The sequence below is a fragment of the Populus euphratica genome, unplaced genomic scaffold (assembly GCF_000495115.2).
Source record: "Populus euphratica unplaced genomic scaffold, PopEup_1.0 scaffold3.1, whole genome shotgun sequence".
In the NCBI taxonomy this organism is placed as follows: domain Eukaryota; kingdom Viridiplantae; phylum Streptophyta; class Magnoliopsida; order Malpighiales; family Salicaceae; genus Populus; species Populus euphratica.
Genome location: NW_011499847.1, coordinates 3,847,721 through 3,869,876, shown reverse-complemented (window position 1 = coordinate 3,869,876; position 22,156 = coordinate 3,847,721). Strand labels below are relative to the sequence as shown.

Sequence of the window (22,156 nt, the reverse complement as noted above, 5' to 3'; positions counted from 1 at the left end):
GATCAATGCAAACACAACAGCCAGCCAATCATGTGCCTGAGCTCCACAGGCACCTTCGCATCTAGAGAACTGGACTTTATTCCTTATTTAATAAAATGACATGCTAATTAACTTGTTTACCAAACGGGAAGCATTCATCTTGATTTGCATTACACTAATTGCTGCCGAGTTCTGTCTTACCTTTCACTTGTTTTTAATGAATTCATTGAAATTTTTTTCAAGCATCTCAACTTCTCTTACTCGGGGTGTAAATTTGAACAAGATCTGGATGTATCCTGCCATGTATACACATATCTATTCAAATGACAAAGCGATCTGCAATCTGAGAAAAGAAGTGTCCATGTCTATGGAAAATAAAACAAGAACAACAAAGAAAAAGACAACTTGTTTAGTCACCAAGTCTCAAGCTGCGTAAGTAGGAGCGAAATCCCACATCGACTAAAACTTACTTTGTCTAACACGTTATAACAGACACACGTCACAAGCGCAATTGCCGAGCTCAGTAGCGTGGGCTTGTAATCCAAGAGGAGGCACCAAGAAGATAGAATGAATTAGGCTGGGTTTAGTTAGTGGAAGGATAATGGGCTGTTGTCGTCGGGATCTAAATTGGTCAATGACCATCGCCTTTTTTATTACCTGCATTTAAATCAATTTTGTACTGTAATATTATTACTCTTGGCCTGGGTTTTGAATTCTCGCTGTTCTTTTCGCGTGTTATTTAACAGCGCTCGCTCTGGGTTCAATAACTTCCTCTGTGTTGTTTCTTCCTTTTCTATCGAGGGGAGGAGGGACTCATACGAGTTCGGTTTCTTTTGGCTGGCTGCTTTCTGGCGGGTCTGGGTTCAGCTTAGATGCCCTGATCGTACGGTGGACCTCATTCTTCATTGGTGAGTGGGGCTGCCATCATTGTACATTAAATGCACGCCCCACCTGCCATGGCCTTTGCCCTCTTGGTTGAATGAAAGAGTGGGTTTTGGTTCCTGGGATTTCACACCCTGTTCTCTCCTGACCAGCTGGTCTGATTGAGTGCTGCTCCACCTCTCTTCTCCCTCTTCTAATTCGGTTGGGATGTTGTCAGGTGAGTTTCTGGTTATCTTGGTTTTTCCAATTCTGTACGGCCATTTGTTGCCTTCTTATGCAGCTTTTTTCTATTATTGATAGGGAATTTTGTGGCCGAGAGGCTTCGCTTGCTTTGTTTTCTTTGTGTCCGCTTCTTGGAATTTGGTTGGCATGGCGTTGTGGGGATAAGCTTTTTTTTTAATCTATTCTGTGTGGTGAATTCTCACATTTCCTTTTGTTTTCTTAAAAAACATTTGGATTTTGCAAACTTTCTGTGTTTTTTTTTATTCTCTGATTTGATTTCGTATGGTAGACAGATTTCACAACTGATTGGATTTCTTATTTGGATTATATTGAAGCTTTTATATTTTCTTTCTTCTCCGTTTCTTTGTCACATTTAGTTTTCAATCATGATTTAGAATTAGTTTCTTCAGAAATTTCTTTCAATATGAAAACTAGGTTTAGTTCTGTTGTTTCTTTCAGATTTAATTCAATCTGGACAGAAAAACTTTTCCTCAGCGGGTTTAATGCAAATATAAATAATAATAAGTATTAAAGCTGATTGGTTGATTCTCGCATCTAAATATTTTTTTTGCAGGATATTGCCAATTACATGCATGATCACAATGATGCAGAGGAATCCGTGATGCACTCATTCAAGGTTTGAACATCATTAGTTTGTGTGTGATGATTCACTTCTAATCCTCTATAATGGAGACTTGAAAAACATCATTTAATGGGAATGGCATGTTAACCATTTCCTTTCATCCTTCCACATTATTGTGGTGGAATATATAATAGCATAAATAGTTGCAGCTTCCAATAGCCTCGCTAAACATGTTGCCATTCCTTTTGATGGCTTCTGAGAGGTTGTCAGACAATTTCCTAGGAAGAAGTGAAGAAGTGTCGGCTGCTGAAAGGTTACGAGGTTACTTCATTGGGGTTGAGCCTTTTGGTTGCGAATATGAGGTGGCCTTCTATTAATGCATTTGACAGGGCATTTAGCATTTTGTGTTTGTTTCTATCAGTTTAGGGCTATTACGATGCCGCCACTATGAAGGCTTCAGGTTATCTCACTTGCCTTTTGTTTTTGGTTCTACTCCTGTGCTCGCTGTCTTTCTACTTCTTTGTCCACTTATTCTTCGTGCGATCTGAAAGGGTGTCCGTTTGTTTTTCTGTTGTCTTTTTAAATTTCACACTAGTAATAGTGTCCGTAAGTTCCTATTGATTTCTATTAAGTTCAACCCTTGAATTCCCCTGCTTCAAAGCTCTAGCACGATCGCTGGTTAATTCTGGTCGACGTTGTCCATCTTCGTAGGGGTTTCTTCCTACTCTTTTCCTTTATCTCAGAAGTTTGTTCTTTTTTAAGAGAGGGAGGCTGTTGTGGTCCTCTGCTTTGTTTAGTATCTGTCTTCTCTTCCTTTTTACTGATTCGATTGGTTGTTTGAAGGATTTAACTTTGTCTTGAGTTGCTTCTTTTTTTTTTCCAGTAGGGGTTGCTTTTTAAGGAGGCAATTGGCTCTCCCTATTGGTTCTTCGGTTGAAAAGATTTTGGCAGATTCTTACTGATTATCATCCTTTCAGCTGATTTCAGTTTGGTATGTCATGTGATAAATTCTTTTAGGTAAATGATGCATACCAGCAACAACCTGGTTACCCCACTAGAGTGTGTTCAAGTAGCATTATAGCTAAGGAAATTTGATTGTGTCATGTAATTTGAACTGCCATTGTAGTTTAAACTTATTACCTCCACCTGGTACAATCAAACTGTAATATATGACCTTTCCACTGTTGTTTCTGGTTTGCATCAGTTACTCATAATTCATTGAATTAAGTGGGGCAATTTGCATCCCAGATATCTGTCGGTGCTTATGACAGTTCACACGATACAAAGGTAAATTTCATTGACTTGCAATATTTATCAAGAAAATAGAAGGTCCACGACTTGCTTGCTAGAGACTAGGTGAATCAGGTTCATCATGCTTACAAGCTGCTGATTGGCTAGCGAACTTGGTTTTTTAAAAGGCCACTGGGAAAAGCTGCTACGGATGCTCCCTCTTCTGGTTTAATCCCTGTCTTATTTTATGATTTTATTGGGAGTATATCTTTATTTATTAATTGCATTTGCTTTAACTTTGTATATCAAACATGCAGAGCATGGATTCAAATTTAATAGACAGTAAAAGGCAGGGAGCGTGCTATATATATTGCAAAAATCAAGAATTATGTGATCTTCATATATATACACGTAGCCATGTCAACCCAATTAAGCTTGTAATGCAGCTTCAAATGAGGGAACTAGAAAGAATGTTTGATGAAGTACATTGTCTGTCTTATACCATTTTCATTATAATGCTCCTGTTGTAAGTACGAGAGAGAGAGAAGTGATGATCCAAAACTGAAGCCTCCTCATTCCATGATATCCAATCTACGTGACGTGATTTTCATTTCTTTTCTATTGTTTCCTGTCCGCATTATGAAGTTGATAAACTAGAAAATGCAGGCATAGTCAAAGGATTTGACTATTATTTATTTATGGTAATTAAGAAATTAGGAGGTGAAAGCTACACTGACTTGCCTCTGTTACTGCAATTGAAGGTCCTGATACAAGTATGTGTTTTTGAATGACAGAACTCCATGTTGGTGAATTCTATATGGTAAAGTGGCATCCTAAAGTGTAATGAATACTAAAATAAAATTACAGGCCATCCAGTTCATTCAGCAGTATTTAGAGTGTAGGAACTATGCACTTAGAATTAAGACAGTTACCTTCTCCTTTGTTGCATCTGGAAAATCTAATGCATTCAACAAAATGAAGAATGGATGCAGAGAGGCTCGTGGGCTTGCACTCAGTTCAACTTTATAGGATTCATTTTCTTAAGTGATATAAAGTCTTGAACCTCCCTCGTTTTAGGAGGTCATTGCTAAAATATGGTGGGGAAATTTAGCTTCTAGAGTGTGTATTGCCGAAAACCGGCCTTGGAAAGTGCATAGCTCTTCTTTCTCACATCTCTGAAAACCCAATGGGAGTTCCAATTGGTCTGTGGTTCATTAAAATAAATTAAATAAACATATATTTAGGATATTATTTTATTAAATACAATAATATATTTGGGATTTATTTTATTAAATACTTTTCAGTTTTAATTTTTTTTTCAAATAGGATTCTAAAATTATTTTTTAACATCAACTAGCACTTTTTTTATGCAACCCTCCATGACTTTTTTCCTTAAATCTTATTAGATTATTTTATTGCATGTATCTATTTTAAGTATTATATAATTAAATAGAAAATAGATTCAAAATAATTAAGTTATTAGATAATTAAATTCATAACCTAAGATATGAGTTTTGTATATTAAGTTGGCTTGGTCTAGGTTTGTCATTTGAATATTAAAAATTTAAAACAACTCTATCTCTAATTTTTTTAGGAATAAATTGCAAACGGTTTCTAATACGGAAATTGCAAAGATGTCAATAATCTTTATAGCCATCGCAACTTTTTGCCGGGTAATGATTTGGTTGGGATTATTAAAAAAGTATACAGAATCAAGGGACAACCTTTGGGAAATTTGGTGGGTTGTGATTTATTTTGCTAAGAGCATCTCCAACCATGCACCTAAAAAAAATGTAAAAAAAAATAATTAAAATTATATTTTTAATTTTTATATTTATTTTTAAATATTTCAATCAATCAGTTAAGTAGGTCCCCAAGAGACGTGATGTAATGATAAAGAATTTGAGATTTGTATAGTAGGTTTGGAGTTCGAGTCAGGGCATGCATCTCTTGTAAAAGTCTGAGACAACTAAAATTTTACTCACTTACTTGGGCCTGCAAAGTACATTTTTCAGGGATGGGGTTTTCTTAAATAAAAAAAAGATTAGTAAAATAGCTGTTAAAGAAAAAAAGTGTTATTTATATATTTCTTTGTAGCAAAAGGTAAAAGTAAATAAAAATACTGGCTACCATATTTTAAAATAAAAGTGCTACTTTAACAGTAATATATAAAACTAAAAATTAAAAATATTTATATAAATAAATTAAAAAAATTTAAATTTAACTTAAAATTATATTTTTTAACTTTCAAATTACTTCATTAATTTTATATTTATTGTTATAAATTACTCATATTAATTATATAATTAATAACATTATAATTATATTATATAAAAACCATCTAAATTAGTTATATAGTTATATTAAAATTAATTTAACATAAGATATATTAGAATATAATTGACCTCCTAAATAGCTTTTTATTATTGGTATTTTTTATTAGAGATGCTCTTACAGTGAGATTGCATTAATCAGGTGTAGTGTAAGTTGTTTTCATCTGTTTGATAAAAGATTCGTTTGTAATCTCTCCTTGTATTCCCTTACAATCAGTCTTTTGCTTTGTGGCTAATCGTTCTGAGATGAACTTGTTTACATGTTGTACTAGCTGATGCATGCTGCTGATGATAGCCAAAGAAAACAAGAATCTAACAAAGTCCAATGGTAATTGGCTATATAATCTCATTTGCCGGGAGGACACTTGATGGGCAAGTGAGCACATAAAAACATGTGCACCTCATGGAACTTCAGCTTTATGGCAATTTACTCCATTACACGACTAAAAGATTAATATTTTCTCCCAAGTGCAGGAGTGTCGAAGTAATAAATAACCCGGCAAGACCGGGGTCAAACCACAAGGAGGTTAATTGTACAAATTATAAATAACAATAATACAACAACAACAATAATAATAACAACAACAATAATAATAGTAATAACAATAATAATAATAACAACAATAATAGTAATAGTAATAGTAATAGTAATAGTAATAGTAATAATAATAAAGAAAAAAAAGGAGAAGAAAATGAGAACTTTGAGATAGAATATTAATGTAACGATTAAACAATGATAATAATAAATGTCAAGGTTAGAGGATCCACTAATGATATGTCAAACAAGTATAATATAAACTATTATTATTCAATTGGAAACCATACACAAAGGAGGTTCCAATCAGATTATAGATTATTAACGTGATTACATTAGTAATCTTATTCGATTAATGCTAATACTTGTGAATCTCGTCAAGCATTCATGATTATAACTTATGTTAACAACAAATCAAGTTTCTTTCATAGCTCAGGTGTCGGTTATACCATACAGTATGAACTATGAAAGTGTTAAGCATTTGTTATACCAAGTGTTATACAATATAAATCAAGATTAGTCATTTAACAAGCAAAGTATTAAAGAGTGAACAAAATAACAAATACAAAACATGTTAGTATTAAACATTAAAGTCCATATTAAGTTTACATTATACTTATTCTTACACCATTAGTGTAACCTTTTCACCTTGACATGATAAACTTAGCTAGACATAATGAAAGAAAGAAAAATAAATAAACAAAATAAGAACATAAATAAGATAAAAGTTAACTAAGTAAATGAAAGGCATAAACTTGATATTAGTGAAAGCAAAGCATAAACATTACAAAAAATACAAAGAAAGAAAGCAAGAGCATGATCTTGATCTGGAAACCAAAATGCCTAAATATATGGTAAATGCCTCCTTTTATAGGCCAAAATTGGAAACTATTGATTTGATGACTAATTGATGAGTGGGTGACCAACTCTTGACTTGGTGACAATCTTTATCTTCTCTTGTCTGCCCAAAACGTCATTGATAACGTCAAAATTAGAGCCACTTGAAAACATGAAAGTTGTAGGAAATTGTCTCAGTTGTAAAAAATTCAGCTCATTTGGACTTCTAGAACTCCAGATATGGGCCAAATACTGAACAGTGCTCGGACTGAAAGACAGATTCAGACTTCTTTGTTGTTGCTACAATTTGGATTTGAAAATGGTCCTTTTAGATCTTGGGCTCCATATAAAAGTTGTAGGCCTATATCTTACCTTTTCATCCATATATAGTAGACCTAAATCTGAGATCTACAACTCTAGATATGATCCAATTACCGAACAGTGTTCTGGTTTGGATTGCACCGACATCTCTTTTCTAAGTTTGGTTATCTCTTTGTCCTTCCAATTTCAGTTCTTAAATTCATCAATCAATCCTTTCATTTATGTGATAAGCCTGTATTTAAAATGAACATTTACCATAAATTAAAGATATCTTATCTTATTAGATATATTATTATAAAACATGTTTTAGTTAAGGAGTTATTGATACTTCAAGTGTAAAATGATGATATAAAACCTTGATAAAAATATACTTTTAAATATCAATCACTGCACCTCATAGAAACCCATGTGGCAGCTTGGGCTACTGGAATTACTGTATTCATTATTATCATCACGGGACAAGTGTCTCAAGAAGCACATTATAAAATTTAGGTTCTGCTAAATATTATAGATCCTATTTTTTAAAAGTTGAATCAGGTACCCAGTGTGTTCTTTGACGTGTACTTTTGCGTTCCGCTTTCAAGAATTTTGATTTGTTGTGAACTTTCAGGGAGCAAATGCTGGGGCTTAGCGGCCGCACGTATCTAAGGTTCTAATAAGCTGCTTAAGAATGGAAGAATATATGGAGCAGTTTGCTCTTCCCCTTTGCAGGTTTTCATAGGCGGTTTACTGGAGGTAATTTGATCTTGATGAAATCTCTCTGGTAGTATGCTAAAGCATCTGCTTTTCCTGCCAACCATAGGATAAGAGAGTGACCTCACATCCCTTTGTGGTGACCAAGCTAAACAATGTACTAAATGGCCTCAAAGTAGTTATAAATGGTAAATTGACCACAAGCAATGGACTTTTTGCCATAACATGGTTTGCAATGTTGGCTATTGTGAGTAAGCTTTTCGGTCTTGTGAGGACAAGAAGTTTAGATGAAGGCCTTGTTTTTTACTACCCTAGTTGTTGAAGTGCATCAGGTTCTTCTAGATGAAGGCAATTTTTTAAGATCCCTGAACCACGTAGAATCGTCTCTTCCTCAGACAGATCATATTAGTCAGTCAAGAAACGAAATAGATGCTTGCCCAGAGTATCAAGAGAGTCAAGTTCGTCTAGATAGTGTGTCCCATAAGCATTTTCAGATGCCAGAATGAGGGAGAGTTGAGATTTGCCTGCCTGCAAGGCCCAAAACAATTCGTCCAATGGTGATTAGCATAAGACATGTTTTGATTGTGAGCTGAATCCAACATCTTCAAATGTTCGTGGGAGTTTGGCAAGCTTGAGATGATAAATTCAGTGCTAATCAGGTTAAACCGACACCGAAAATGACTCTAATACAAATGGGACCACCGCTGCTTTTTTATTCTCATTTTGCTGTGGTTGTATTAGCAATGCCAAGGCTTTATTTTTCTACCTGTATTATCAGTGTTAAGTTTTCTTGTTGTTAACAAGTAATGAAAGTCCCTAGCTTAAATCAAGGCTTCAAAGTGATATCCCAACATATTCCCTCTCAAGCTTCTTGGTTTGTGACTGAATATTCAGCTGCTATGTGTGTGAAAAACATGTCCAACAACCTTGAAATGTACAAACCTACCAGCAATTCAGAGGATCATCATTTAATCTTCATCATAGCATAAATGGTTTAACGAGCTCTTAGAAATTCATGGGTGACTAGGACGTATAACAAAAAAATATGGTGTCTGAGCTGCACAGAAGCATTCTCATGGCAGCTCCAAGGCAAGACCAACATGAAAGCACTTGTGAATATTTGATAATAATGGAATGTTACACTTTAACTTGGTTTAAAACCTATTGAGAAATTGTCACTCTTTTTTTTTTTTATTTACGTGAGTGTCCCGGCCAGTTTGCGCGCACCACGACTAATCTCACGGTCCACTGAACACCCTGCAAACCTAGTAGGCATGTAAGGCACCGTGGGGATGACAGACATACACATGAGGATTCAAATCTAGGTGCAGTGGAAGAAAACAAGCCTCTTCCACCGCTAGGCCAAGACTTAGTGCATTGCCAACCTTTTTAACTTAGCTTATTCAGGGTATAAATTTATCCTATATGTATTATACCATATATATCCACTAAAAGAGGACAATGATCTGCTTAAAATAAGAATAATACATAAAAGATATTGTGTTTATTGAGCAAGTTTCATCCATGGAAGCAGCAAGTAGCAGGGGAGTCGGGAGCTCGAAGGGAGAAGAATCCCACATCAGCTAAGCACCTCCTTTATGTCGAATCGCGTTCCTTGCCCGCTCTATGCGGGGAAAAGGAACAGGCTCCCTCGCTTTATAGACATAGCAAGCGAGATGAGTCTAGGCCTAGTAAAGTGGGCTTGTGATCCAAGTGGAAGCACCGAGGTGACGGGACCTTGTTTCTATCCAGAAGACTGGGTTTGTGGCGGCTATTCTCTGGCCTACCCATTCCAAGCCTAAAGGGTGTGAGGCTGGTTTCACACATCATCGACAACCTCCCGCTCTTGGCAATGGAAGGATAACGGGCCGCTGCCACTGTTGTTCATAACTTTTTTGTTATTTCTTTGATTTTATTTATTTATTTTTGGATTATACAGGTTGTCCGTAGTTATGGAGAATAGCTGGAATGAGAAGCCCACCTTCAAGGAAGAACTACAAGACGATAAATCGTCTTCTACCTTAGATTATACATGTCCCTCTCGCTTTTTGATTGAACTCATCTGGTCACTTTGCTCTGTTCATAGCTCTTCTTTTCGCTTCTACAGGGCTGCGCCTCTTCCTTCTTTTCTAGTCAATCCATAGGGGAAAACCCTGAAATCCATAGTAGCTGTCGATTATGTGCCAAATTGAGAGTATTTGTAAAAATCGTTGGATAAGATTTGCGCTACATCAGATAAGTGGTGAAAGCGCGCATTTTACCACTTGGGTCAAGATTATTTATCAGTTTTTTTTTCTTCCTCCCACGCACACATGGAGAGATGAAAAGTAAAACGAAGAATGCTTTTCACAGTAGTCATGATCGATTTTCGAGTTCGATGCTATCTTTCTCGAATCCAGGATGGAAAGTAAAAGACAAACGTGGATAAGAAAGTTTAATGCACAGGGATATCATAATTTCATGTCATAATTTACAACTTAACCATCTACTCCTGCACATACAACTACCCTACCCTACTCTACGCTACCCTACCCTACCCTTGCAGTATAAGATGCAAATCACATATGCACCCTCTAATCCTTACACCACACAAATGGCTAAGATTTTGCAAGTTCAAGCACTGCTTCTACCATCCACAATCAATCTATAAACTCTACCAAGGTCCAGTCAGTGTCCTTCGCAAGCATTGTCTTTTACCTCCCCACTGCGCTTTCATTGTCTCTAAGAACTGCAAAAAACAGAGAGGACAATCAGCCCTCGCCTTACTGATGAAGTTGATGCGCATGAGTTTCAGAATTTACAACTACAATGAAATAGCACAATTCGTCTCGAGATTCTTAGTTTCCTCGGGAACCGTGCCACCTCCTGACTACTAGGGGGTCTACATAGAGAAGAGGTACAATAATGCACTTTAGCTTGCTATCGACTCCTTCCTTATCTGCCTTCTTTGGTTCCTTGCTGTCTACATTTTTTCCCTATACTGCTGGCAACCTATGTCATTGCTCCAAATTGATCAAAGCTAAGGGCACTATGTGCAGTCATTACATTAAAAAAAGAAACGCAACTCAGCGAATGCAAGGATTAGTATGGCAAGTGAACTTTGAAATAGCCCTGATCAATTTAAGAAAGCAATTTTCTACAAAGTTACAAGACATTGTTTTGACGATAACCCAGGAATTTTATATTTGGGATAAGATGTGGGACACGCTAACAAACTAAGGATATAAACAAAGAAGATGGCACTTCCATGACACTATGATCCCCCATCCAAAAATACAAGCTGCAATGGTTCTAAAAACATAACCAAGGATATAATATCTGATTACATGAATCTGTTTAGTGTAAAAGGAAACAGTACAAGTAAAGAGGCCCATACCTGATTTTTCTGCATTTCAAATATTTCAGCCTGCAGCAACCAAGATTTGGTCAAGCAAGTTTGCCGCCCACCAAATTCCAGGAAATTTTTTTCCAGAAAAGAGCATACCTGTTTTCTCTGTAATTCTTTGTTCCGCTCTTTAAGTTTTGCAACTTCATCTTCCAGCTCTAATGTATAGGCCTGCAGAAACCCAAAAGTGGAAAGCAACACGAAGTGTCAATCATTTTTCTCAGTTGAAAATTACTGATCAGGCATCACGTCAATGAAATAAAAACTTCACTAAACAGTAAGAGTTTCAATGAACTGAGAGAAATAAAACACTTAACAAATCTCCAGGACCAGAGTGATTTATTTATTTATTTATTTTGTGCGTCCCACTTAAGAAGGACATTGCATGTATCATGTCGATGGATGCTTGAAACCAGGACAAATTAAAAACTGCTAAAAAATAGAAGCAAGGCCTCAACAGATTTCAATCAAATAGTTTACAGTACTTTTTGACCACCTTTATTGGAAAGCTTCCAACCAGTCTTAAGAACACCTTAGTTGAAAATTAATAGCTTATAATGGCGTATTTATTATTATAGGTATAAGTAAGATTTAAGGGGGACAGACAAGTGAACCATAACTTGTTGCTTGATATTAAGACAAGAGAGAAGTTGACTTCTACCACCAACCACATACTTATGCACCTACATGATAAAAATGGCCTTTAAAACTACATACAATCTGGCATTCTAAAATACTGCTGCCTCACAAGCAGAGTTTGCCTATTTATCAGCATTTCAAAGTGGAAAGGAAAAAAATTGGATTTAATGAAAACTCGATGATACAATGAGCCCATGGTGTCCATAATCAGGAAAAAAAAAATTAAATCCATGCGTGGAAACACCAAGAGATGCCACCCAGGCATCGAACCAGACCTCTACTGCAGCAAAAGAACAATGGATACGTCTAAAATTACAACCAAGAACACAAATAGCTCCTTGATTGGATCTTAAATACCAAAGTCAGGGAAAATATTTAAGCACAAAAGCAACACACAAGGGAGTACTCAGCAGCTGAAAGAAATATAATAATAGCTCAGTCACCATACTTACCTGCTTGCGAGCCCGTGATCTTGCAGCTGACTCTCTGTTTTTAATCATTCTCCTCTGCCTTCTCTCAACAACCTTCTCCAGAGCTGCGCTGGGTTTCCTTCCCCGACTAAATACAAAAGGAACTGGCGATAGTGAAGATGTGTCAGCATTACTCTTTGCAATCACATCCGGTGATATCCTGTTTGCAGGAGATCCTGTTGCGACTGTAACACCTCTAGCTGCTAAACTAACCATTTCCATTCCTCTACTGTGAGCTAGACCATTGTTCACAGATCGATCTGCAATCCCAACAACTGGTCCTCTCACTCCAGGGCTAGCAAGCCGAGCATTGTTTGCCACATGTAAAGGTGATGCAAACACCACAGTTGCTGCTGGCTTGGGAAAGAGAGGCTGCTGCTGCTGCTGCTGTGGCTGCGGTAGTTGCTGAGAGGGTCTGATTCCACCCACATTCAGAGCTAATCTAGAAGGCTGGTTAGAAACTAAATTGTTCTTCATTATCCCAGTCCCCATAAGCCCGTTGTTTCCATTTGGCTGCTGAAAGCCAAGAGCCAAACCAGTAGTGTTGTTGTTGTTGTTTAATTGCGATAGTTCACTAAATAATCCACTACTATTAGGCCTTCCAATTTGTTGAGTATCCTCTCTCACTACCCCAGCCCTCACCAAGAACTCCTCCAGAGTCATCTCTCTTAAAGTCTGTTGCCTTTGTGGTAAATTGGATCCTGCAACACCACTGGTTTCTTTTATCAAGTCTCTCCAAACCTCATCAACAGTCTTTTGACTTAGTGTCCTAGGCAAAGTTAAAGACCCTTGTCTCTGTAAATTCCCATCTGGGGTACTTCCTTCTCCACCCACACCAACTGTATTTGTCATTGCTTGGGTCTCTTCAGCAGTCCATATGTTTTTCAACAGCTCGTCCATGTTCATTGATCCAAAATCCTTCTCAAGTCCACCACCCCAGGTATTTTGGAATTCATCGAAGGTTAAAGAGTATACTGAAGACTGGCGAACCAAGGGGGGATTCTCTGGTGATTTTCTAACGCTTCCTAGTCCTGGTGAGGCATTTCCAAAGTTCTTGAAGTCCCAATGAGAGTCCATTTTTGAAAATCTTCGAAGTAGTGGCAACGGCTGGCTCAATCAACGAATTTCGTAACTTTTTTCCGATTGAAGAAGATCAGAATGGAATCTCACTACTTCTATCTAAATTCAGATAAGAAAAAAATAATCACCAACTCAAGTCATATACAAGTAAAAGTTACAATTTTCACATTTTCTGTCGGATAATACAAAGTTTTAATACCCAAGTTCAAGTAAACATGAACACACAACCATACACCAACACAGGTAACGTCAGAAAATCCAATAGCACAAAAACAAGCCTAGCCATGGATTGAAACAGAAAAGATATCAGTATTTAAAGTGTTCTTAAATACCATTTCCAAAAACGTAACAAAATGAACTGAGCAATTTTTGAATCAGTTAAACCAAGAGTAAACTTTCACATAGCACCTAGTTTTCGTAAAAAGAAGCACAAAATAAAGCATGGTTTCAAAGAGTCGAATCAATGAAATTACAAAGTTTCAGACACAGAGAGAGGGGGAAGATGATCCCATTTCCAGGAATAACGATGGCACAAAGTACAATGAACCGAGTTCAAGAATTAAAAAACACTCTTGTGCAGTTATTATCGATAAATAGAGATCAAACTAAGCTCAATCTCAAATAAATTTCATGCTCTCCTCAATTTCAGATCCAAAAAGTTCATTAAAACTGAAAAAACAGTAGATAGCAAACCAATAACAGCTTCAAGTTTGTTACTTTTCATGTTTATGTACCGGTACCATCACACCCATGCTCAAATATCCATAAATAATGCAAAAAAGGATCAAGCCTTAAAACCATAAAAACTAGGCAACACCAGCTTAAATTAAAAAAGAAAAAGAAAAAATCAATACCAAGTTCAAAACGAAACAAAGGAAAAAAATCACACTAATTAAACTCCAAAAAACTCATTTTATCACAATATTTCTACTTTCACCACCCAAGAAAAAGAGGAGGGGGGAACAAGATAGTCCAGGTAACCATTCAAACCATCTCCAACATTAATGAATCTATCTATTGATGAAAACAGTAAATTGAAATCTAGCAAAGAAAACGATATTTTTAAGAGATAATACAAATAGAAAACAAAAAAAAAAGGAAATAAATAAGACTGAGAAAAATAAAGAAAGTAAACAAAACAGTGTGTTAAAAAAGAGAAAGACAGACACCGTAAGAGACAATAAAATAATTAAGAGATATAGAGAGTTTATTTTTATTACCTTTATTTTTTTATTAAAAAAAATGAAAATCAGGCAGCGCCTCGAGAGGGTGTAGCGTTTCTTGTGGGTTTCTTCACTTGCTGGTGGAGGCGACAAGTGTCTAATGCCTCCCGGACACGAGTCACCAATTTAAGGAGCTACAAAAGATTTTTACTTTTTTTTGTTTATTAATTTTTTATTTCTTGATTTGAGATCTCGCAACGTGGTCCAATGGGATAGAGTTGAAATGATGATGTGACATGTAGCCAATGAGGGAAGGAAAGGTGGGTTGCTCTTCACCGATGATTTGTGCTTTCCGACAAAAAAATAAGTGGATGGTGATGAGGTTTGGTATTTTATTGGTTTGTCAGTGTCTGGAGGAGGGGGTTGCATGCGAGGTGGTGTTGGTGGCCAATGGATGTCAACCGTTCATTGTATGAGATCATATGATGGCTTTGATCATGGTGTCAGGGTCACGTGGCACTGGACGCGCATTTATCAAGAAATCGAATTTTTTATTTAAAATTATTTTTTATATTTTTTATTTGTTTTAATGTGATAGTATTAATAATAAATTTTAAAAAATAATAAAAATAATATTTTTTAATAAAAATTATTTTAATCAATATAAAAAATATTACCAGCAATCCCTTAATGATCCTCTCTTCTCACGTGAGATAAATAGTTGTAATTTTTAATCAGGTTAAACTTTGATAGAGAAGCAAGTTTGTTTTCCATGTTATCATTTCAAATTTTATTAAGGGGATGTTATCTACTGGTCACTTCTCTACTGTGGAGTGATAAATCTATATTCGAACCTAGAAATTTAATACTGTGTGTTTTTTGAGTTAATTTAAAACCTAATAACAAGCAAAAATATATTCCTAATAATCTGCTATTATACATGAAAATAAGTTCTTTGTGCTAAAAGATATACCTTTTGAAAGTTGGATGAATTTCAAATCTTTTTTAAATAATTATCTTTATTTTTTAAAAAAATTTATATATTAGAACTAAAAAAACTAACAAATCTCTTTACCCATGAGAATTCAATGTGTTTCATAGCACAAAAAATTTCCTATTCTAACACGAGCTAACTTTGATGCTGCAAGGTAAGGTTGTTAAACTTGTGAGTTAAGTTCTAAAATCAGATAATTTTATAAGTTAATTTGTATATATTGTGATAGCTCAACTCAACTTGTTATATATTATCTGTTTTGGGTTTTATCATTCTCACGATTTTGTTCGTGGTGATGCAAGCCAACTTCTAAACTCGATGCCCTAAAAAACGCATAACAAGTTAGCAACCAATACTCATAATAATGCTAACTACTAATCCCTCACCCACCAATATGGGATGTGACATATACCATGTATAAATCGGGTTAAAAACCCGAAAACCAGATAACTCGATCAACTTAGACCAAGTTTACGAGTTTGACAAACTCTTTAACTCTCTAAGTATTTGTTGGCTGACAAACTCTTCAACTCTTTCTTAATCTCTGTATCCATCTCAAACAGAAGAAAAACACCTAAGTTTGGAGGTCCAGAGAAGTGATCTTCTCTGGACCTCGAAGCAACATTGTTCTAGCTACGAGAGACAATAACACATCGCGCCACGCTGCATGTATCGAAGTTGTTCAAAACACTCAACATCAAGTCTCTACCAAATAGATCTAATGGGTCTTGAGTTATTACTTAGAAGGAGAGTGAGAAGATATAACTGAGGGTGGTGAGTGGAATCGAGGGAAAGAAGGTGAGTAAGTGCATCAAGGGCAATTGATTTTAGTGATGATGTTATAAATTTCTTGATCAAACAATTAATAGCTAAAGCATCTCTTGTGGCAATGATGGGCAATACTGTAGAGAAAAAACGCCAAACTTTTTTGCTAATTGCTACTAAATATTCAAAGTTGTTTTTATTTGGTTGATAAATTGAGAGGTGATGACGTTGGCTATGAAATATAAGGTAATGGTTGTTGACGGTGGCTAAGGTGGTGATATTGGCTGTGAAATATAAAATAATGATTTTATATTTTCTTCGTTATCGTGTTGTGAAATTGAGATTCTGTCTAATCTCAGTGTTTTACAATGCCTTGTAAATAAAAAAATCAATTAAGAAGGAAAAACAAAAGAAAAACATTGTGAATTAACTTTGTGAGTAAAGTTATAGAAATTGATCCTTAATTATTTTTTAAGTTTTAATTAATTTTTTTAATTGTTTTAATGTATTAATATTAAAAATAAATCTTAAAAAATAAAAAATATATTATTTTAATACATTTCAAAGTTAAAAACACTTTAAAAAACAAGATTTATCATATTATTAAACAACCACTAAACCCCACACTAAGTTATTAACTTATTATTTACTACTTAACTAAAATTATTAATATATAATTAATTAAAATATTTTATTTATAATTTTATAATTTAAATTTACAAATCCAGTTTATATTATATATTTAATGTAGTGTTAACAACCTTGCTGCAAGGTGATTCTTATAAACTGGCACTAACACGGACCATAACTACCTCAACTGCATGTATCCAAACCAAACCAAATCAAAACTGGCACTGGAAGATTCCATGGTATCCACATATTGTATAATTTATTGTCAACCAAAAGGAGAACCCAGTCAAGATAAGCAATCTCTTGACATTCTGGCACTGATAGTGGGGTTTCATTCACGACGTGGGCGGTCATGATTCCTCCATTTCATTGACATTAAAGACATGAAAAGCATATAACAGGGACTGCAGACAAAGAGTAATGGCGGGCCTTCACCTACATTGGAACCATCCAAGCTATGGTGCCGCCAGGTGCACGTCTCTACAGGGCCTGCTTCCACGTTTTCATGCCCATTTTAGCAGTGGGATCAAGCATGATAACATCAGGGCGAGTATTGAAAAAATGGTGGTTTCTCTTTTCTTGCAGGAACTGTGGTTTTCCAGGTGGAATGTGGAGATTCCTGACGGCTTCTGTTATCCCTGGTTAAAGCAAGCCTGTGCAGTTTAGCTATCATGCGTTCAATAATGGGCTCTCATCATCACATACATGACAGCATGGGAAAATGTGGTGAGGAATGGGCCTGTGGTGGTTTCTTTTCTTTTCTTTTCTTTTTCGGAGATCATTCGCCTCCTCTTTAATTTCTGGCATCCTTCTTACTTTCCCTGCTTCAAACGCAGATCATCGAAGGATTAGTAAAGCAAGATACACTTCAGTGTTGGGGTGAATTTAAATTGTGAAGATGTGCCGTGTCTTTTTTTTTTTTAAGATTAACGTGGATGTCCGGGTTAGCTTGCGCGCACCATGACTAATCCCACATGCCCTGAAGTTAACGACCATGTAAGTCTCCAGTAATCATATCATATAAGCAATCAAGAACTCGAACCTGGATATGCCGTGTCTTAAACTGACGTGTGGTGTTCGAAAAAAGCTACAAATAAATACCACTACGTGTATCTTGAATGAATTTAAACTGTTACCGCCTTGATTAATGAACTGGACACGGGCTTTGGATCCTCGGAATTATCCTCTGCTGAGCATGTAAACACGAGCAAGACAGAGTAGGGCTTGATCGGAGTTAGAATTCCACCGGCTCCTCCCTCGATCAAGGAATTATTTTTCTAATAAAATAGAAGATAATGAGAAAGAAGGGGAAAACCAGACGAGGAGATTTTTGGTATGATAATGTTTGATTCAACTAGATGATATAGTTAAGACATACATAAAAATTGCATAATAACTCTATAAGCTCAAAAGACTAAAACTATAAATTCATAGACAAATCCTGCATAAAAGGATTGTACATGAAATATCTTGAACGCAATATTAATTACATTTAATTGTCAAAACACTTAAATTATATAAAAGATGCAAATATTAGGGGGTATATCATTTGTTTTTGAATCATTATTTTAAACCAACATATCGAATGCAATCGTCCTCTCTGGAATTTCAACTGTACCACATTAATTAATTGTATATTGCTTAGTGTATTAAATATCTCTTGTTCAATCCCTTTTTACACAAAACTAATACATAATTAATCATGGTAATAATTAGTAAAAGTAATCACTAAAACTAATTATTAATTACTTGCGATAAAACAGAATGGGACCTTGTAGTTTTTTCTTTCCTTGAAAATCGAATGTTTTCCCCTTAAAAATAATTTAATATGTCCAAGTAGAGGAAAGTTATTGTTCATATAATTTATTAATGAACATGCAGAAATAATTATTTTAAATAAAAATTATGTTATATTAAACTCAAATCCAAGTCATGTTGAGGCAAACTAGCTTAGGTGGTTTAAGTTCAAAATTCACTTAGTCTTTCCTTTCCTTTTTTTTTTTTTTTAATGTTTTAATATATGTAGTTTTAATTTTAACTCTTCAACTTCACATCATATAAATTATAAAAAGGATCTTGTAATTTTTTAATATAAGATTCATGATTTTGAATTTGTAAAAAATATCAATTAACGATTCTTTAAAATTAGTTTTTTTTTCCGTCAACAATTTATTTTCAACAAATAATGTTTTATGTTAAAGTGTTTTTATTGTAAAATAATATTCAAATAAATCTTAACCCAAAAAACAAGTAAACTCTATATTTAATTTTTTCCACAAATATACTCATTAACCAAGTTTTTTTTTTTTAGATTAACGTGAGTGTCCGGGTCAGCTTACACGCACCACGACTAATCCTACGGGCCCTGAAGTTAACGACCATGTAAGCCTCCAATGGCCATCATATGAGCAACCAAGGATTCGAACCTGAGATCATAGAGGGAGCAAACCCCTTGATTCCAAGTTCTTACCACTTGGCCACCACCTAGATGGTTAACTCATTAACCAAGTTCTTGCAAATATAAAGGGTATACCTTAAACAGTGAATTAGAGCTTTTATATAATGGTAGAATATGTCCTATTGGCTATATTTAATTTTGTCACAAGTATATTCATTAACCATGTTTTAAGAATAAGTTCTTGCAAGTATAAAGGGCATACCTTAAATAGTGAATTAGAGCTTTTATATAATGGTAGAATATTTCCTAATGGCTCCTTGTTTGGAGGCCAATCAGCTCTCTTTCTCCTATTATGCAAGGGTTTTTTTTTTATAATTTCACGATATTGGACATATTTTACCTACACGTCCATAAACAAATTTATTACGTAGTAACAATATTTTAAATTTATCATGTAGTAGTAATATTTTTATGATGCTATTTATGAGCCAGCTTACATGTAAAATTACCTTAAAAACACAATTTTTTATATCCACCTGCCCATTTCTTTAATTTCTATCCTCAAAATTTAAATTAAAGAAATTGATTAAGAAAACATACATACTTAATTATAGGCTACTCTGTTGAAATTGATAGTATTATATTTTGATTCATGTAATAATTAAATTCTCATTTCACAGGTATCCCGTCCAGATCACACATCAATGCAAAACAGGAGGCGTCGCATAATTCTCATTTCACAGTCTTTTTGAATGAGACAACCTCTTTCAGAATCAAAGATACAATGGATTTTTCAGGTTCGAGTTCTTGGTTGCTTATATGATGGTTATTAAAAGTTTATATAGTCATTAACTTCAGGGCCTGTGGGATTAGTCGTAGTGCACGCAAGCTGGTCCGGACACCCACATTAATTTTAAAAAAAAAATACAATGGATTTAATTTTCAAGTACGTGGCCAAAATTTGGACTGGTCCAGTAGGAAGGTTTAGATTGGCTAAAGTGATTCTGTGACTCCAGCCCAGTTCATGGCCAGCCTCTCATTGGCTTATGCTAATTCAATTATGGCCATGGGAAAGGTGGCTTATATTGACAATCTGGCACCACCTAATCATATATTAGTACAGCCTCCCCAAATGTTAATATTTCGTTCAATTAAAAATCATTGTTTATTAAAAAGCATATAATTATGACAACTCTAATTTTTCCAAATTAACGTTTAGTTTTTTGATCCAGTTAAATCCTCCACGACAGTGAAATGAAGATTTTTCATGGTATTTAGAAAATAATAAGTAATAAGATATTCTCATTTAATTTTAAAAAGATCAAGAATAAATAATAAGATATTATTAATTATCTTTTTAGCACCGTAAAATTTACAAAGTGGAGATGAGGTTATTAAAGAAAATTTTAGCAAACATAGTTAATAATGCCATGGTCGTCGTTCCATTATACCAAGTGGCATTCTGGATTTTCGCAGGGCAAGCGATCAGTCGAATTATCTGAATCCCAACTACACGGGCTCGTCGACATGTTCTTTATTTTCGATTGATATGATCATTAGGATGATCAAGGAGATTGTATCGACGTTAAGATTAAGGTTCCTTGAAACCTTTACGCAGCAAAGAACTTAGTATCAACAAAGTGAAAGGCAAGAATGCCATAAATGGTCTCTACCAGGCCATCTCTTCTTTCGTGAATTCGCGCTAAGTTTCTGTCACATCTTTCTATGATTCGGTAAGATTATCAAAGTACAAAGCTTACCATAAAGTTACGGAAAAAAGAAGAACTTGTGAATAAAATCATCAAGAAGCATTCCCTGGAAAGGCATTATAGCAGTGATTCCTCCAAGAATTCAGAACTGACATGTAACAGGGACCAGTTCCAACCTCGTTTTGCTCTACATTCTTCATCCAAGAGCAGCAGGTTAATTAAGACCCAGATAAATAAATTAAAAAGGAAAACACTCTAGAGAAAAGAATTGCGGTGGCATATCCTACATCATTAATCTGGTTTAAAAAATTATTATTTTTTACCAATCTGCCAACGACTTGCAGGTAAAATACATCAATTTGGTACCCCTGAAAATTGCTTGACCGAGCATGCGACAATCTGGGCCCATTGTCGCAACCTCTTCTTCACCATCTCCGGATCATCACCTGCCGAAAAACACCATCTGTCAGATAAAAAATAAAGACCAAATCCAACGCCCAGAACACGATAAATACAGTAAGAAACAAAAAGAACCTTTTCACCTGAAACAGACAAAAGCGACGACGTCGAAGCTGATCTAGACAAACAACTACTATGCTGTTTATTAAGAGCACAGTAAAAACCTAAAGCAGGCAAGGTATCCGACAACTTCGGATCCAAATCAGACGAGTCGGGTCCGAACCCGAATCCTAGTTCAATACATGCTTTTAACTCCTCTAAATCATCGTCAGTCACACTCTTGCTGCACCGGCGTCGCGTTGCAGAATTTCCTTTTCTTCTGAGCCATATTTCCTCGCGGGTCATGTCTGGAGACCAGGATAGCTGCTTGTTGAGCATAGTAGGCCGGGGATTCCGCGGTGGCGGGAGGGGTCGTGGTTGAATTGACATTGACTGTGCTGACGATTGAAGAGGCTGGAGAGGCCCCTTGTTTTGGGGTTTCTGAGGCGGCGGTGAATGTGTTTTTTTGCCTTTTCGGTGTTTATTTTAAATGACGATTCCCGTGGGTGTACTGTTACATATATATGGTAATAATGAGGTGGCGGGAGGGTTTACGTTTTAAAGTTTCTTTTTTTAAAAAAACAAAATAATATAAAGAAACATCCCTCCATTTCAATTAAGTCTGTAAAACTATCAAAATATTAATAATGTCACCCTTACATTCTTACATTTGAAAAGAAATTTGTCAATAATGTGTAACTTCTTGGTTCTCCCAACTCCAGTATCACCTTATGGTATTAAATTAAATTCCTTGCTACAAGGAAAAACAAATTAATATATATATATATATATATATATATATATATATAT

The 22,156-nt window shown here is 35.2% G+C and overlaps 2 protein-coding genes and 1 long non-coding RNA gene across 8 annotated transcripts; 1 reads left to right on the top strand and 2 right to left on the bottom strand.

The window, feature by feature from the left end:
• The first annotated feature begins 506 nt into the window (after nt 1-506).
• On the top strand, nt 507-3,381 carry LOC105108111 (uncharacterized). Of its 2 annotated transcripts, none has more exons than XR_838992.1 (3): nt 507-1,078; nt 1,658-2,126; nt 2,553-3,381. It is a non-coding gene; the product is annotated as an uncharacterized LOC105108111 (long non-coding RNA). The 2 variants fall into 2 exon arrangements; XR_838993.1 differs by having other exon boundaries at nt 2,550-3,381.
• A 6,635-nt stretch (nt 3,382-10,016) lies between these two features.
• LOC105108090 (ABSCISIC ACID-INSENSITIVE 5-like protein 7) lies at nt 10,017-14,497 on the bottom strand. 4 transcript variants are annotated; one of them, XM_011002266.1, is made up of 5 exons: nt 14,410-14,497; nt 12,092-13,293; nt 11,100-11,171; nt 10,992-11,021; nt 10,017-10,343 (listed from the first exon to the last, which is right to left on the bottom strand). In XM_011002266.1, exons 2-5 carry the CDS (start codon nt 13,184-13,186, stop codon nt 10,269-10,271), a joined length of 1,272 nt encoding a protein of 423 aa, XP_011000568.1. In that variant the 5' UTR covers nt 13,187-13,293; nt 14,410-14,497; the 3' UTR covers nt 10,017-10,268. The 4 variants fall into 4 exon arrangements, with proteins under 4 accessions (XP_011000568.1, XP_011000560.1, XP_011000576.1 ...); XM_011002258.1 differs by having other exon boundaries at nt 12,092-13,288; XM_011002274.1 differs by lacking the exon at nt 14,410-14,497 and adding an exon at nt 14,044-14,314 and having other exon boundaries at nt 12,092-13,288.
• A 6,453-nt stretch (nt 14,498-20,950) lies between these two features.
• LOC105108081 (membrane insertase, putative (DUF1685)) lies at nt 20,951-21,823 on the bottom strand. 2 transcript variants are annotated; one of them, XM_011002238.1, is made up of 3 exons: nt 21,391-21,823; nt 21,172-21,294; nt 20,951-21,042 (listed from the first exon to the last, which is right to left on the bottom strand). In XM_011002238.1, exons 1-2 carry the CDS (start codon nt 21,734-21,736, stop codon nt 21,203-21,205), a joined length of 438 nt encoding a protein of 145 aa, XP_011000540.1. In that variant the 5' UTR covers nt 21,737-21,823; the 3' UTR covers nt 20,951-21,042; nt 21,172-21,202. The 2 variants fall into 2 exon arrangements, with proteins under 2 accessions (XP_011000540.1, XP_011000538.1); XM_011002236.1 differs by having other exon boundaries at nt 20,951-21,294.
• Between the last annotated feature and the right edge of the window lie 333 nt (nt 21,824-22,156).